Genomic DNA, 18,300 nt, shown 5'->3' on the forward strand with positions numbered 1-18,300 from the left:
AGCTAAATAAGAGGTGCTTCATCTCAGAGCTCCAGGGCATAAGGGACCCAGAGCTCCAATTCTAAGGGATCACCTTGTTGACACCAGCCTAAAAGAAAGGTGCTTAATCAGTCAACTTTAGTCCTTACTCCTATTTCGGAAGCTCTTGCAATGGATTTAGTCTACTGCATCTATTTTAAGCATAGCGATAATGAGCACGCAGACATTAAGATGATGAGAGGGATCTATTATTCCGGGTACAGTTAAACATGACATGGGTTGAATTAGTCAGCCATTGCATGTACTGTGTTCTAGCTTCTTTAGTCCCTGTTCAGGAAATGCTTGCCTGGAATCCTGAGCTGACAGCAATGTCTACAGGTTCACTGGAGTAGCTTAAAACATGGAGTGCTAGGCACTAGTGGAGGCTAACCCATTCCTGAGAGGAGGTCAGAGGAGGGGGCAGTGGAGGATATGGTGCTTGCCTTGCCAGGATGGCACATACCCCAGGAGCAAAGACCAGTGATTGCAAAAATTAAAAGCTTACATGAAGATATCTGGATCCCTTAGTATGCATTTGGAAGTCTGAGACTAAGCCCAGATATGCAAGGAGATGCGGACAAGAGATTTTCTATACACAATAAAACGATATGAAAGTGAAAAATGGCAGCAGCTCTTTCATACAGATACTCATTCCCTAACACATAGTGCCCAGGGAAACAGCCACGAGCCTGGAGAGTGCATGCAAACAACTGGACTTACTGGGTCGAGCTACATAGCAATCTCACGTAAACACGGCAGTGCACATCCACGTCACCATGAAAGCAAGGACAGACAAGCCATATCAACCTGCTTTAGATGGGTATCTCATCACTTGCTGTAGGCAAATAGTGTTGGTGTGAAATATCTGTATGAAACACCACTGTTTTCAGGGGTGTTAGACAGTGTCACTTCAGGTCAGCCAGGTACTGGAAGCCTAATATTGGATTAGGGCAGTAAAATTACTTTGGGGCAGAGGCAGTGCTGAACTAACACACTGCTCAGCTCAGGAAGGCTGGGCAGCCAGCACAGAATGTCTCCTGCTGTCTCTGCCTGGCTGCTGCTCCAGCTCCTCTGGCCTGGGTCTGGTTTCTGTGCATGGCAGTGCTATGTGCCATACAAGCGTTGCCTTTCTTTCCAAGCAATGTGCTCTGGGGAGTTGTAGTTGCAGCTAGTTTGTGTCAATCCCTGCTCAGGAGTACCTGTAGGTTTGTAGTCACAGCAGAGCAAACACTTTTTAGTTAGCAGTCTCGCTGCTAACGGCCAGGTCAGTACACTTTCTCCTGAAATGCCTTGATACTGGAAAAATACTAAACTGGACCGAACTCCAATTCCGTAACTGTATGCCTGTCCTTTAGAAAACATTCCACCACTCTTCTTGTGCTTTTCCCCGATCGCTATTTCTCCATCCAGCTCTGAAAGAGTCTCACTACACATTTCCAAGAGGGCATGCAGAACATCTGGTGGCTGGCTAAGGCAGTACACATTCGGAAATCAAAAGAAAACAGTTGCAAGCGCACTTTAAGCCTGTACATTTAAAGCTGAAGGCCTCGAAAAGAACATAATGGAGGAGGGTCGGGGGCAAGAGGAGGGGCAGAGAGATGGAAAGAGCCGGTTTGTTGAACACATGCTTACTAAAGCTAAAACGTCAATGAAACAATACCATGGAGGATTATACGTAACATCAGTCAGTTCAGGGATCTTATGGCACCTGTGGTTTATAAACAGCTTTAGCAACGAGTATTTCAAAACATAGTTCACAGTTTTAAGAAGATCTGTGCTGATTTAAAAACTAGATTCTATATCATTTGAATGTCACCTTTTGTATATGATATCTATTTGGAAAAAAAATATTTACACTAACTTCTATGGCTGATTTGTTAGATTATTTTGAAAGAAACATTCCTAAGTTACACATTAGCCCTAAATTAGAGAAGTTGATTATTATAATTAATTATATTATTATTATTTTAGTACATTTTGTATAAGCCTTAATTTAAAGACTTGCAAACAAATTGCAAATATAGTCTGGTACTTTGCTTTTTGGGCTACTAAATATATACACTCAGGAGTATGATCATTCAGTGTTAAATGCATAATTGTCACTTTTTATTTCCTCTGTGGAAAAAATGTACAGTGTACAGTAAACCGATCTACTAAAATCTCAAAGTATTCAGAAATCAAATTTCTATCTATAAACAGTATTGTCATTGTAAACTGAACAGGTTCAATATCATGTGCAAAGGGTTTATGTGAGTTATTAACACCACTGTCCTCTGTGACAGCAGCTCGTACGTCAGTCTGTTTGCTTCACCAGTAATGAGCCATGTTACAGAAGATGTAGCTAATATAAGTTAGCTTTAAACAAAAGTCTTGTTGTCAAAAACACACATCTACAAACTACAACTCTTAGAACAAAAGTACTGTGCTACAGTCCTCAGAACTTAGTTATGTGATTTTTTTGTCAAGAGACGCTGCACCTCTTGGTTCCACTCTTCTGTGAAGTTCGCAGCTGAGTTTTCTTCATCGTCTGTCCGAAAGCAGCTCTCCTCATCATCGGTTCTTACGTAGCTTTCGTTGTCTGTCTGGCTGCAGCTTCCCTGTTGAAAAACGTTTAGGGAAGGTTTTTAGAGTGCTGGTTTCAGGTGCTGCACCCACATAGGCAGAGCAAGCAGCGCCTCTGATGGCTGCTTTATAGAGATGAAAAAGGAGGAGCTGACCAATTCCTGTGCTTATCACTTTAAAAGCTAAAAAAGAGAAACAGCCATTCTACCTAGGTAAGCCATAGGTATTTGAGCTGTAAACAGAAACTTGGCACATGGGAAGCTGGAAACTTTTCTTGCCATAGGCAAGAAGACTGTTGCCTGCTCTGCTGTGGGACCCGGGGATAACTCACTCTGTACTGACACAGACTTGCAGTGTCCCCATTTTCCCTTCCATTTTCCCCTTCCAGGTTGCTCTATAAATAGACTGTTGGTAGCAAACCCATGGATTATTCCCCTTGAGTGCAGTGTTCAGCCACCCGATTAACAGTCACTCACCATCATGAGCCTCCCCTCACATGCAAGTGTCTTGCCCTGGGTATGTTTTACTGTGTCTAAAAAGAACTGCAGTTACTTAAGAGGATGATTCTGCATGCTATAGCTCATAAACAGCCTAGTTCCCTGGTGCACCAGATTCTCCTAGTGCTCCTCTGTGTCCTGAAGCATCAGGGAGTACCTTAAATTCCTACAGAGGAGGCATCAAAGTTCTAGTTGGTCATGGAAAACGCTTGGTAGATGATTGCTGCTCTTTCTCAGAACTACATCAGGATCTACAGTCAGGTAATAATGCAAACATCTGCTTTAGGCATATTTATCCTTCCAAAGTTAAGGATCTCATTCCTTTTTGTCCTGAACTACCTCAGCTAGAAAACCAATCTGCATTGCATGAGCTATGATAATAACAGCATAATAGACCACACCCTACTGACACAAATTCTTTTCCACTCATTTCAGGCACAGAGCTGGACTACAAGACGGGAGAGGAAATGCAAAGTACTTCAGCAAAAATAGTTAAATTAAATATGATGAATGAAAAAAGGTCAGGTAGTTTAGCTTGATGCTTCTCCTTCCTGACACCATTTGATTGTATTATTTATTCAAGCACAAATGCTTCCACCCCAGTCCTTAATATCTAAGCATGCCAAATGGTATGATGATCTTAATTTAGTATCTCCTTGTGTCAGGCAGTTACAAAAGACAAGCATTAACATTTTGTTGATAAATGGAAAGGAAACCTGCACTGCAAGTGGCAAGTGTAATGAGAGGTGCGGAAAAAATTTCTGAGGTACATTTTAAACAAGTATGTTTCAAAAATCAGACATTCATTTGTGCCACTTAGGTCTGCAAACTAATTTGGAAATCTCAGTAAAGGAGCATTTTGCTTTTCACAAGAAATGCAAATGAAAGGCATGGAAAAGGTCAGTTCTCAGCTGCCTGAGACTGATTTTTATTGAATCAATTTTAGGGTTATGTAAATCATAGAATTACTTAGGTTTGAAAAGACCTCTAAGATCATTGAGTCCAAATGTTAACCCACACTGCCAACACCCACCACTAAACCATGTCCCCAGGTGCCACATACACATGTCTTTTAAATATCTCCAGGGATGGTGACTCAACCAATTCCCTGGGCAGCCTGTTTCAATGTTTGCAACCCTTTTGGTGAAGAAATTTTTCATAATATCCAAATATAGAGCAACATCTCATATTTCCTGATGGTACCATTATAAACCAAAAGAGTGAAATGAGTGGCTTGTGAAACACAGGATGCATCAAGAAGCACTGACAGTACTGCTGAGTATTTGGGCTTGCTTCAAATGTTCTGGATAAATGAATTCTCTTTGGTGGAGTGTAGGAAGGGTTATTCTAAATTCTCTCAAGGGTTCTCTCTGTTCCACAGCCAGCACTGGGGTAGAGAGATTTTTGTACAAGAAATAATGAGTACTAATGAACCTCAGAGCTCCGAATTCATCGCAACATTTTGGAAAGGCCTAAATTAATTCCAAGTTAAGACTCGTATGATGTGTCATGATCTAAAACTGTTTCTTTCTCTTTTTTATAACTTAATCTACAGGTACTTTTCTGTTACTTATCATTCAGTGATTTTTCAAAAAGCATCCCTATCACTCGTGTAATTTTAGAATTGAATTCACAAAACTAAAGCTGCTTCATCCCAGTTAACATGGTCACAGTTCTTTTACACCTACATGCAAAGCGGAGGAGGACTTAAGGAGAAAAATAATGAGGAAAACCAAAACATAGCTGAGAGAATGTAACATACATTTTTGGAAACTACTGTACTGTCAGTCTCCTGTTATTTTCAAATTTTCCACATAATGCTGATTTTGATGTGTTTGGTCAGGAAACCAAAAAGAGATGCTGAATCATTTGTTTGTGCTAGTAGAGCATGACCTATGTATATGAGCGGTTTGTCTATGGCCTGTATCCCACTTCTTCACCTCTGCATCCCTGACTTAGGAGGAGGAGGCTGAAGAAACTGGGCTTGGGGCAGAGGTGTCAAGGGAGGATCAGTTAGCAGCTATCTGAGGGGTATTTCTAAGGATAACAAAGCAAAAATCTTCTTGGGAGTGCTGAAGTACAGAAAAAGTACAAATTACATTTTGGGAGGTTCAAATTGGACACTAGGACAAAATCATAGAATCACAGAATCACAGACTTGTTTGGGTTGGAATGGACCTTAAAGATCATCTTTTTCCATCCCCTGCTATGGGCAGGGACACTTTCCACTAGCCCAGGTTGCTCCAAACCCCATCCAACCTCGCTGGAAACACTTCCAGGGATGGAGCAGCCACAATCCAGTGTCTCACCACCCTTACAGTAACAAACCTTTTTCTAATATCTAACCTAAAGTTCTTATTCTTCAATTTGAACCCATTACCATTTGTCCTATCATTGCAGTTCCTTACAAAGAGTCTCTCTCTGGCTTCCTTGTATCCCCCTTCAGGTTACTGACAAGTTGCTATGAGGTGTCCATGCAGTCTTCTCTTCTGTCTTCATAGGGGAGACACTACAGTCCTCTTTATCAACTTCATGGCCTCCTCTGGACTTGTTCCAACAGTTCCATGTCCTTCTTGTGTTGAGGGCACCAGAACTGCATGCAGTATTCCAGGTGGGCTCTCATGAGAGCAGAGTAGAGGGGAAGAATCACCTCTTTTGACCTGCTGGCCACACTCCTTTTGATGCAGCCCAGGATTTGATTGGCTTTCTGGGCTGCTAGTGCAAACTGCAGCTCATGGTGAGCTTCTCGTCCACTGTCACTCCTAAGTCTCTCTCCTTGTTGCTGGTCTCAATTACTTCCCCACCCAACCTGTAGATGTGCCTGGGATTGCCATGACCCAGATGTAGGACCCTGCACTTCATTTTGTTGCACTTCATGAGGTTTGCATTGTTCCACTTCTCAAGCCTGTCGAGGTCCCTCTGGATGGCACATCCCTTCCCTCCAGCAGGTCGACTGCCCCACACAGCTTGGTGTTGTCAGTGAACTTGCTGAGGGTGCACTCAATCCCACTGTCCATGTCGCTGACAAAGATGTTGAACAGAAAGTAAAAGCTATGAGGAGGGTGGCATGGCACTGCGGGGGGTCAGGGGGAGGGATGCCCAAGGAGGTGGTGAAATAGCCATTGGTGGAGGTTTTAATCTTAATTCTCCCACTGGCCACCCTTGGCAAAATCCCAACTGCTATCAAGGGGATATAGGTCATCAAAACTGCACGTTCACCTTAATGTCAAGATCTGCCTAGTGCTTGCTGAAGACAAGTTCAAATTCACTCTGTTGCTTTACTAAAAATAAAACAAGTGTTATTAAAGTACCCTTAGCATAAAAAGTGAACTGAAAACAAATTATGTTTTATATATTACTGGAATCACTTGCTGTCTTGGGAATTTGTTTTACTAAGTGTTATTACAAAATGAGTTCTAGAGAACTGTACACGGCACTTCCAAAAATGCAAATGCAAATAGATTGCAAAAAGACTTAAAAAAATGACATCAGTGCCAGATGAATGAGGAACTGAACAGAACTCTGTGTCTGTCTATTCACAGCAATATCACTCACATGGAGCTACAATAAACTGATCTCATTTCCCCCAGTTTTAATTTTTTTTTTATTTGAAGTAAGCACAAATGTAATACTGTTGTGAGATAAGAAAGTCTGTTGGCTTTCTATCTCATATGACCATCCAGGGCCATACTGACTGTATTTGTGTCATTATTGACTGAATAATAGCTTAGAAATAAAACCATTCATGCAGTTTCTAAGTTTCAAGAAAAAACCCAACGTAAATGGCAAAAGCACTTTAGACACTATGACCAGTATGAACTATTTTGGATCTGTTTTTTCAGTGCTATGAAATGTAAGTACCAAATAAAATACAGAAGATATGACAGACTTCCATATTCACAAAAGAGTGAATCTTGAGAAGACTAAGCCACCCTTAATGTGTAGATGTATCAATCACAATACCATAATACAGAGTTTGCTCTTGTGGATAGAGGTGAAGTGCCAAGTCCACCATTCTGGATGCTAATTTCTGTAGGGCTGGGCTTCTACAGCTGGTGGGAATGTTTCACTCTTTGGTACTGCCTGAAGGGCTCCCCTGGGAGCCAAAAAGAATTTCACTGTGAAACTCTTCTTTCTTTTTGACAGGTTTTCAAAAAGGTTTCAAAAAGCATCCAGGAGATGAGATGGTAGCTCAGTCTCAGATCTCTGCTAATTCGAGACAGGACAGATCTTTTCAAGAAAGCCAGGCTGTACAGCAATACCTGTTTCCCCACATCACTGTTAACACTGCTTCCTAACAAAGAAGAAAATCTTAAATGGAATTGCCTGAGTTTTATAATTTTAATGAGAAGGATTTTTTCAACTTAATATTAATTAAATTCAGTTATATATTACATTTCCACTATATACATAGTTATACACACACATTGTTGTTGCAAGATCTATCTTCCTGTTCACGTGACCTAATCTATAACTGGCAACTACAACAAAACAGAATAAGAAAACTTATTTTTCTGTATGTCAATGTTTAGGAAACTCTGCACAGCTCACGTTTTTAACAAGGCTACTGAGAAAATGAATGTAACCTGAGGGGCGATGTTAGAATTTTTATGAGCAGATAATTCTGTTTATAGTACTCTGGGTATTGTTTTTCACATCCATTTATTCTGCCTTAGCTGCAAGAGACACTGAGACAAATGCTTTGGAAATACCTACTAGCAGCTACTTTCACAAGGCATGCACTTTAAGAACCAAATTGTACTGTCATCAGAAGCTGAAAACCCCTTGAATCAAGGTCAAGTTTTACCATCAAGACCACTATATAAATTAGCATAAAACATGGCATACAAAGTCTAGCAATTCGAGTTCCTGTTAGGGTTGGCACAAGCTAGTTCACTGGTTTTGCTTATCGGAACATGACGCTGCTCCCAAGTTGTATAGTCTGTTTGATCGTTGAGCTCTGGTTGCATTTAATTCTGGCTTTGAGGAAGAGGCTCAGCTGGCAGACCAGAATCAGATCCCTATCCTGATTTATCCTCCCTTTCTGGCCTTGTTACCCCATGATTCAGTGTTTCAGTAGGATGGACAGCATCATCTCACTGCCATCTTCACTGCAGGGCACTGCACTCTCCTTGGAAGTCAGAAAAACAGAGTCCACAGCTTCAGATGAGGCAAGAAGGAAATATGTGGTCTCCCATTCCTGGGCAAATGTTCAGAATAACAGGCTACATCATAAAAATAGATGTGGTCTGTCTTCCTGAAGAAAAATACAATTGCTGAATTTGGCATTACTCTCAGCGCTGCCACTGTGAGGTTGGCATGTGTAAGGAACATGACCTCAATATGGGACAGCAGAGAATTTATACACCTTCTTGCCATATGTTAATTGCCATACCCTAGCGAGGAGCTGAGTACCTTTCAGTTTGGACTGGCGCATTTTAAACTTCCACAGCACATCTGAGGACACCTCTGAGGTTAAGCAGCTGGTGAATTGCTTCCTTTAGCGTTTGCCTAACTCCCGTTTCACACAGTAGAGTAGACGTTTTGATCTCACCAGGAATTATTTATTTCAGTTATTTTAGGAAGACCAAAGCATTGAAAGGAATTAAACTTAGGTCCCCTGAAGTGTAATATGATTCCTTTTCTTCTGGGTAAGGTTTCTCTGTACTGGCTAATGTATTTGTCATCATCCCCCGGGGATGAAAAGCCCATATTCTTATTCTTATGGTCAACAAAGGAAAGTGGTAAAAAAGGTGGTGGGTTAACAGGAATCCTCAGGACTAGGACCACATTTCAATAAGTTAGAACTGATTTAGAGAGATTCACAGGCATCCTGACACAGGTTAAAAGGAGAGAGAAACAGCATCATCACTTCCATTCAGGCAGCACAAGGTGCATTGCAATTGAATTACACGTTGTGAGGATTAATTCCAAACATTCTTCTAAATGCTGATACTTACTTGAGAGGAGAGAGAAGGATATTGCACTCAACTTTGCAAACTGACCTGTAGATAACAAAGGACAGAAAACAAGAAGATGACAAATTAAGCCCGTGAGCAGCCTGGCAGTGTATTATTCTGAAGAAAGCCATGCACATGCCTAGAAATAAAGGGAGCAATTAGAGACCCAGAAAACAAACCCAGTGAAAACTGTCTTACACAACACATTCAGCAAAAGACTGTAACAAGAACACAACTGGCAGCAGGTGTGGAAGGATAAGCACTTTTAGCACTTACACTTGTGCATTAAATGTGAGGTGTTTTTTTCTGATACAGATACTTGTTACTTACAACATGTTTCAAAAAAGAGAAAGAAGCCTCCTTTAAGGTTCCCTGTCCCTGATTTCCCTCTGTATCTTGGGTTTTTTGCTCGTACTTTAATACTAATTTAGAGTTTTGCATGAAAATCTTGATTGGAGACAAGGTGACATGAAATAACAAGAGTGGGTTTGGGTCAACCATGTTCCATGCTACACTGCATCTACGTGTTTTTCTAAATGTGCTGCTTTTACACAAAGTGAGACATTTAATAACATAAAAATGGTTACCAGATCATTACTGAGGTTATCATTCTGTAATCTTAGTAGGAGTTCCTCCTCACAGATTTTTTCAGGTGACAAGTGCATTATGATAGCTACAGCTTCCCATGTTTTTTGGCAATCCGGACAAATGCAGTGTATATGTGAGTACAAACAGTAAAATTGCTTGCAATAAATTCCAATGGTTTGATGCAAATGAGAATAGTTGACCTGGACACTGTTCAACAGGGTACCCTAAACAGAAATTTCCCAACTTTCCTTTGTTTTTGCAAGTAGAAAGTTTTGTCTTTATAGACTACTCAGTGATATTAGTAGAAAAAGGAATAGAATAGCAGAATACCACAAATTAACAGCAAAGTGTAGGTAGCAAACCAAAGCCAAAGCACGTCTCAGGATCAATACACGACACTATCCAACCAACTCTTAATCATCTTAGCAGTCCCTATTAACTTTTCTTGCTCCCTTTAAACCTGTTCCCTAATTGAAATGGTATCAGCCATACTAGGAAGGACTTCTCATGCCTTGTGTGGTTGGGTCTGTGGTTAAAACTAAAAGTACAAATAGATTCTACTTACAAGTCATTACTGTCAGATCATTGCCTGACAGGAGCAGATGATCTCACAGACAGTAGAGTATATAATGAAATTTCTTTCAGAAAAATGCTGTTAAACAGAACTTGTCTAGAACAAGGACCTTCTGTTCTCTAAGTGTGTGTGTTTTGGAAAAAAAGCCTCTTTTGTTGTTGAAGTTGTTCCCTTGGTGGAAACAAATAGTGGAGAACAATAGGGAATAAACTTCATCTGGGTGTAGTCTTGGCTGACCTAAATTCAAAAGGAGTCTTATTCTGACATTGATAGGGAAAAGATTTCCTCCCCTTCCTCTGGAAATGTTGATGGAAGACAGCAGAAAAGCTCTATTTTGACTGAGGCAAGAGTAACACCCAGTGCTATTGAGGGACGTGTAATTTCTAGTGTCCTTATTTGCAGTGCACATGCACACTGAATTTTATGCACATACAAAATCCCATTGTAACTTGTGATACTCATGTAACACTGTTGCCACATATTGCATTTCCATAACTGTAATCAAAACACAGTCAAACTGGCCTGTTGTTCTTTCTGAAGAAGATGCAATTTTTACCAGCAAGAATATAATTTATTAATGATAAATGTGACAGCTGTGACCACTGAGGCATTCCTTCTTTATAACTGACAATTACTTTCCATTACATCAGCAGTAGCTGCTCATCCTGTTCAGAAGCTGAAAGGCTGTGATTTTTGCCATTTCCTATCTTGGATACAAAATTCTGATGAACCCTCCCATGTCACTTCCTGTTGCCTTAGCAGATGGTCTATAACAACTCTGCTCCTTTTGTCATGTCCTTAAAGGCCTTTGCAATGAAATTACTTTTGGCTAGCTACCATAGGCATGTAGCAGGCCTACATGAACAACACCACCAAAAAGATGCTCACATCAACCTCAAAACTACCTGTTTTGATATGACTCAATGAACTTTCACAAGACTAATGTATCCTAGCAGCTTTACAGAAAAGAAGACCAGCCAATCTTCAGTCCCAGATTCTTGTCTTCAAAGTGACTGGTAGTGGACACTACAAGAAAACTACTAGAGGAAAAAAAAGGTTAGATTTGTTACTTCCCAGCAATCAGCAGTTTAAAGAATTCCTGCCTTTAAAGTGATTGTGAACCTCATTTGCATACATCTGCTCTCTCTGAACTTGCCTAATCTGTTTTTTTTAGCCCATTTATACTTCTGGTTTCTGTTATGATCTGTAGCAGTGGGTTCCAAATTTGAATCGATCACCATGTGAGAAAAAAAAGTTATTTTTGCTTGCTTCATCTCTACTCTCAAATAACTGAACGAGGTTTGCCTTCCTACTGACACCAACTTTATAGGAAGAAAAGCATTTTATATTCAGATGATCCAAGTCAGAGTAACTTAAAACCTGGGAATAATCTGTTACACCAGGTAGAAGTGGAGACCATGATGCAGACATGGATATCTACAGAATTCCAGCTCCCCCTGGCATATGTGCTTTACTCAGACTCTTAAACAAATGCCCTTTGAGAACTTCCTCTGGGAGGTGTTTAATGACAAATCCCCAGGCTTCTCCATACCAGATGCTTGTTGAATACTTGGTCCCCTGGGATACAATTTGTTTCAGACCCTTTTCTGTACTTCCAGATTCTGACAATGGCAATAACACACAGACTGCACTTGAGCTTCAGTTCACACTGGAGAAACCATTATGAATGTTTTTTGCTACTGGAGGAAAAAAAAAAACCCTGAAAATAGCAAGACAGCTTGACACCAACAACCAGCATCTATGGCAGGGGGGAATGAGGTCTAAGTGACTTGGTAGGCATGGGCAGAAAACAAGCTCAGGGGAAATTTTGTTCCACTTGATGCGCTTGTAAGCTTATGGACTACTGTTGTGTGCTGTAGGCAGTGCGGTACTCCTGGATATGCACAGAGTCTAGATGCATGTGTGGAAGGGAGCAGCAGCAGTTTTTGGAATGTGGCTGCTCTAGTAACTGAGGAGAGATCACACCCCAGAGCTCAGGACTGGTTAAGAATGGCCCTGGCCATCTCTGGTGCATCGATGTTTCTCACTCATGGAGAAATATGGGCAGCTGGTGTCCTTCTCCCACCTGGTATGCCTCATCCTGCAGCTTCTGCTTCAGGTACTCCTCCATCTTCAGTTCGTTCTCCAGCTGGCGGACAGAGTCATTCTCATAATTTTCATCATCTGCTCTGACATAGGGGTCTCCATCTTCTGTAACCCTAAAGACAATTAATAAATAGCCTCCTGAGATGAATGACATTCAGAGTCAACAGAACGTCCCTTTATTGTGAGGACTGTGGAATACTTTTAGTCCAACCACACGCTCCATTGGTTAGTATTTTCCTGGCAGTGGAAAACACTTCTGATATTTCCCCTCTCCAATGGTCTGGCATTGATGCAGTACACCAAAGGGCATATTCTGCTGAAGGCATTTCCCGAAGGAAATGAGTAACAAAAGTTCGTAATAACTTGATACAAAGAAGTTAAACTAAAAATAACTAGAAGATGCCAATTGTCTCCGACAGGTAGATTCAGGTTCCAAAAATAAACGTATTTGTTGATCAATCGAGTTGGTCAATAAAAAGCAGTCTGTCTTTTCCATTTAAAAACTTCTTTTCCAGTGAGCTCCAACAGGCCCCTCAGTCTGGATAAAGGGAATAGGACTGCAGGGCATATTAGGGAGAACAGCTGTCCCACAGCCTTCATGCTGCCTGAGTGTACAAGGCTGGATGTGAGACAGCTCACTCTTGAGGGAATCTTAAGTTCCAGCCTTTGTTTCTACAGAGCTCACTATCTGACCATTATGCTGCTCTTGGATTTAGGTATTTTGTTAATCAAATAGTTGAGAAGAAGAGAAAATATTGTGTGGTGCACCTTGCTTTCAAAGGAAAAAGAACGAACTTCCTCAGGCTGAGGAATTTGGGGCTGTTCAGCCTGGAGAAGGTTGAGCAGAGACCCTTCACTATCTGAAGGGGCTACAGGGGAGCTGGAGAGGGACTGTTTGTTAGGAACTGCAGTGATAGGCCAAGGGGTAAGGGGTTCAAATTGAAGGAGGGGAAGTTTAGGTTAGACATTAGGAATAAGTTCCTTACTGTGAGGGTGGTGAGACACTGGCACAGGTTGCCCAGGGAGGCTGTGGCTACTCCAACACTGGCAGTGTTCAAAGCCAGGTTGGATAAAGCCTTGAGCAACCTGGTCTGGTGGGGAGGTGTTGGGACTAGATGATCTGTAAGGTCCATTCCAACCCCATAAATTCTATGATTCTATGAGACTGAGAAGGCACGTTGAGCAGGTACCCACATGTCACTGCGCATGGAGCCGGTGGCAGCAGCGCTGTGGATGTAACCAGGCTTCCGGGCATGGATCTGCGCGAGGAAAGCCTTCTCAGACGTCGGGGACGGAACCAGGTCATCAAAATGGGTCCGTCCAAATTCAGAATCCACGTTGCTTTCTGTCTCGCTGCCCACTTCTGTGAACCAAAAAGTTCCATTCAACTTTCACAAGGGTAAGTATACTTCCCTATTTCTCTAAGCCTTTCTCTGCCTTCCCAAGTGTGAATGCTGCCTCTGCATAGTGAATAACAGAATATTATTCTACATATATTGGCGTAGCTGATAGTTTTCTTCTTGTGGTGGGACTGAACAGTGAAGCTTTTGTGTGTCTCAGTTATTAGGTAGGGTATTTGAATGAGAATACTACAGACAGCATTTTACAACAGGGCCAGTATGTTCCATACTGAATGAAATTTCTGAAGAGTGAAATCCCACTCCGTATGGAATCACAAACAAACATAAAAGTTTTCATTGTATCCAGCTGCACTTCTACATCCTTGGCTTTGAGAACTGCTGTGTTCTGGAAGCTGTTTTTAAGGGATTTTTTTCCTAAAAGCATAAAAAGCTTTGAAGATACATTACACTCCTTTTTTTGTTCATTTGTGTTTTCCTATCTCCCATTTTTTCAGATATATGTGAAATGTTGATATGGTGACTATCCAGCCTCATTAGTCTCACTCACCAGAGTTTAGTTCTTTCACCAAAGAAGACATGGTGTTGGTGATAGAATCTGCTGCCACCAGCAAATCATTTCTTAAGTTTCGTCTTGCACCTGAAGCAAGGGATGGACAAAGTAGTGTTACCATTATTCACATGACATATGTTTTCCTGTTGAAAGCAGTTTTAACTCTGTTGAAAGCTGCCACTGTGATAATTCAGGGAATCAAAGTCCTTACGAGGGACACGTGCAGAAGAGTTCTCTGCAGAATGGCCTCACTTACTTATGCTGCATGCAAAAGCAAGAGCCTACCCTCATGCTTCATTTAATCACAATGTCAGATATGTGGAGATTATTCATTGCCATCAAGCTTGCATTTGTGTGGTGACACCAGCAGACCAGGCCTGGAAGATTAAATCCAGCGTGAACTCATTTACAGTGCCTGTGGGGGGAGGAGGGAAGAAATGAAGTGTTTTCTCTGAATTCCCACAGCTCTGTTTAATGACACCATTATTGCCAGGTATTTGCCAGATAATTATGGCAAATGTTGAAGAAACACACTTGACCTCATCAAGACTATACAGATTTCTCTTCTCTGCTCCCTCTCAGCCTCTCCTGTAGCTCAAGGACTTTTTTGTATATTCTATAATTTACTGCCTCTCCCCCCACACTTTCTTTTTTTTTTAATAAAGGAAGTGCTATTGCCTCTCTAAACAGCCCCAGGCTGCTTTTAAACTCTTTCTAATAATGTATCTAGAAGTGTGACCTCATCAAGACTATACAGATTTCTCTTCTCTGCTCCCTCTCAGCCTCTCCTGTAGCTCAAGGACTTTTTTGTATATTCTATAATTTACTGCCTCTCCCCCCACACTTTCTTTTTTTTTTAATAAAGGAAGTGCTATTGCCTCTCTAAACAGCCCCAGGCTGCTTTTAAACTCTTTCTAATAATGTATCTAGAAGTGAAGTGCTAATGAAGGATTCTTGTGAGCTGCATGAAATACTCCTTCCCTAGGAGGGGTTTGTGGGTAACACGTGTTTAACTCCCCCAAATCCCAGACACAGATACTATTGTAGCTGGATAATCAATAATCTATCCCACAGAATCTCTAGTCCAAGTGGAATTATTGCAGGAATTAGCAGGATTCCTTAAAACTGGCTGAATGCAAAACAATACATTTAGAAAAGTTCCTCAAATCCCGAAGAGTTTGCTTTTTTTTTAACATATCCATCAGCAAATGGTTACTGAAATGTAAATTATAGTAATTAATCTCTTATAAACACACAAACACTCAGAGAGCAGCTCCCTCTCTAAAGCCTTCTCAGTTTTGTGTCTCTGACCTATTGCAAACACTATGAAGGAGAAACAAAACCAACATCCTTTAGCCATGGCTTGTCTGCATTCTGTATACATAGGCAGATCTCTGTTGGTGCAGCAGAGAATGGAGCCATAAAATCTCAGCCCAACCCCCCTCACAAAGTCGTATGTCAGGATGTGACAGAACGGCTGGCTTCGAGCTCTCTGGGTTTGACCTTCCCATCTACAGAATACAGTAAATAATGACACAAAGCTAGATATTTATCAAATGCAGCAGTTTTAAAATGTGATCACATAACTTTTTATACTGCTTTTGATCTTGAACAGAACATATTTATACACTTCAAAAGCACTTGCCTGAGGCAGACTTACTATTGTTTATGGATATTTTACTGTGGCCACAACATTATTTCTCTTACTGTTAACTCTGGAAGAAACTGTCCCATAACAGCATAGGAGTTATGGGTCCATATTTTTGCCTGCCTTGATTTTTTTTTCTTAGCAGAAAAAAGAATAATGCATCCTGCCTATTTTTTTTGCCACAGAAAATGAGATCAATAGCAATGTTATGCTGAGACTAGGAATCATGCCTATGTTCAATACTTGAATTGACTATCACTACTGGAGAAAGATCTTGATTGCATTACAGGTTCAACCTTGTCTTAAGATACACACCAAGACAATTCCCATAAAAATTGAGGGGAAAGGTGCATGAGAAGGTTGAACTGGGCTGCTGGGAACAAACACGTTTCCACTGTAGCAGAGGAACTTCAGAGCTTACATTTCAACTTACATGTACTTTGTACTGGGGAAAGAGGCAAAAGAAAAATCAAATCATAGAATTGCAATTATGTAAATATTTCAAGAATTTTCACTTAGATCACATAAGCTACTTACTTTCTTTAGTACGCGACATAATAATTTAATTTGCGGCCTTAGAAATTAAAAAAAGTTTAACATTTATTGTTACATGACAAAAGAGTGGGAAGGGGATGACAGTTTTCTGGAAACGCAAAGAATTCATCCAGACTTCCAGAGTCGAATCCTATCTAATCTAGCTGAACCCTTCTCAGCAAAAAGACGAGACAACAGTCACAAGTTGCATCAAGGGATGTTCCAATCAGATACAAGGACAAGAAATTTACACAGTAAATTCAGGCTGCTCAGGGAACTAGTGAGCAAGGTCCTCTGGGAAAATGCTTTTGAAGGTGTTCATGTCCATTAGTCCATGACCTTTTATGCACCACCTCTTAAGTGCACAGGAACAGGCAATTCCTAAATGTTAGAAGGCCAGCAGAAGGCCAGCTTGGCTGACTAGGAATCTTCTGTTGGAGGCAGGGCAAAAAAAAAAAAAGGTGTATGCTTAGTGGAAACAAGGTCAGGTGACATGGGAGGAATACAGAGGTGCTGCTTGGCACTGTAGGGAGAAAATTCATGTGACCAGTTCAAGCTGAAGCTGGCCAGAACTCTGGGGGACAACCAAAAGAGTTTCTTTAAATACAATAATGGCAAAAGGCAATGCAGAAATTACATTGGCCCATTAGAGGGTGAGGCTGGTCACCTCACAAACAGGGATATAGACAAGGTAGAGATGCTTAATGCCTTTTTTGCCTCTATCTTCAACACCGCTGGTGAACTAAGGGAGTCTCAGCACCCCGAGCTGGAGGACCATGGCTGGGAGAATGATAAACTGTGAATGATCTGCTGTTCCAGCCCGATCCCCACAAATCTATGGGGCCTGATGATAAAGTGGTGGCTGATGTCTAAATAATTTTTGAATGGTCTTAGGAATCTGGAGAGGTTCAGTTAACATTGTCCCAGTTTTTGAACAGGTCAAAAAGAATGGCCCTGGTGACTACATGCATGTTAGTTTTACTTCAGTGCCTGGTAAAGTTATGAAGACTATTCTGGAAGGTATTGAAAAACACTTGAAGGACAAGGCAGTCATCAGCCACAGCCAGCAAGGCTTCATGAGGAGAAAGTCCTGCTTGCCAAATCTGATTTTCTTCTGTAATAAGGTAACCCACCTAGCTGATCAAGGAAAACCAGTTGATGTAAAGCTTTTGATGAAGTCCCTCATATAATCCTTCTGGATAAAATGTCCAGCACACAGCAGGACAAAGACATCATGCAATGAGTGAACAAATGCCTCATGGGTTGGGTGCAAAGGATTATAGTGAATGGGATTACATCAGGCTGGCGACCGGTCACTAGCGGGTTTCGCAGAGCTCCATCTTAGGCGCAGTGTTCTTCAGTATCTTCATAAATGACTTGGGTGCAGAACTTGAAGGGATAATAAGCAAATTTGGAGATGATACAAAATTGGAAGGAGCTGTTGACTCCCTAAATGGCAGAGAGGCCTTGTAGAGAGACCTTGATAAATTAGGGGGCCGGGCAGTCACCATCCGTAAGAAGTATAACAAGGGCAAGTGCTGGATTCTGCACCTGGGATGGGGCAACTCTGGATGTACATACAGACTGGGGAACTAGATGCTGGAGAGCAGGGCCACGGAAAGGAATCTGGGGGTCGTGGTCAATGGCAAGTTGAATATGAATCAAGGAAGACCAATTGTGTCCTGGGGTGCATCAGGCAAAGCACTGGTCAAGGGAGGCGCTCTGTGCTGGTGTGGCCTCACCTCGAGTCCTGAGTGCAGTTTTGGGTACCATAGTATAGGAAAGATATTACGCTATTAGAGAGTGTGAAAGGTGAAAGTGGAAAGTGGAAGCCATACGAGGAGTGGCTGAGGTCACTTGGCTTTTTTAGCCTGGGGGAGAGGGGAACGGGGGGAGGACCCA

At 41.4% G+C, this 18,300-nt stretch overlaps 1 protein-coding gene across 2 annotated transcripts in view; it reads right to left on the reverse strand.

The window, feature by feature from the left end:
* Nucleotides 1-1,608: 1,608 nt before the first annotated feature.
* DTNA (dystrobrevin, alpha) overlaps nt 1,609-18,300 on the reverse strand; it is a 100,913-nt gene continuing 84,221 nt past the window's right edge. For both annotated transcript variants that reach the window (XM_009085138.1, XM_009085136.1), the window contains 4 exons: nt 14,214-14,303; nt 13,500-13,668; nt 12,286-12,418; nt 1,609-2,615 (listed from right to left, as the gene is read on the reverse strand). In XM_009085138.1, coding sequence (XP_009083386.1) covers nt 2,460-2,615; nt 12,286-12,418; nt 13,500-13,668; nt 14,214-14,303 — 548 coding nt within the window. In that variant the 3' untranslated portion in view covers nt 1,609-2,459. The remainder of the gene's footprint in view (nt 2,616-12,285; nt 12,419-13,499; nt 13,669-14,213; nt 14,304-18,300) is intronic.

The sequence above is a fragment of the Acanthisitta chloris genome, unplaced genomic scaffold (genome assembly GCF_000695815.1).
Source record: "Acanthisitta chloris isolate BGI_N310 unplaced genomic scaffold, ASM69581v1 scaffold352, whole genome shotgun sequence".
In the NCBI taxonomy this organism is placed as follows: domain Eukaryota; kingdom Metazoa; phylum Chordata; class Aves; order Passeriformes; family Acanthisittidae; genus Acanthisitta; species Acanthisitta chloris.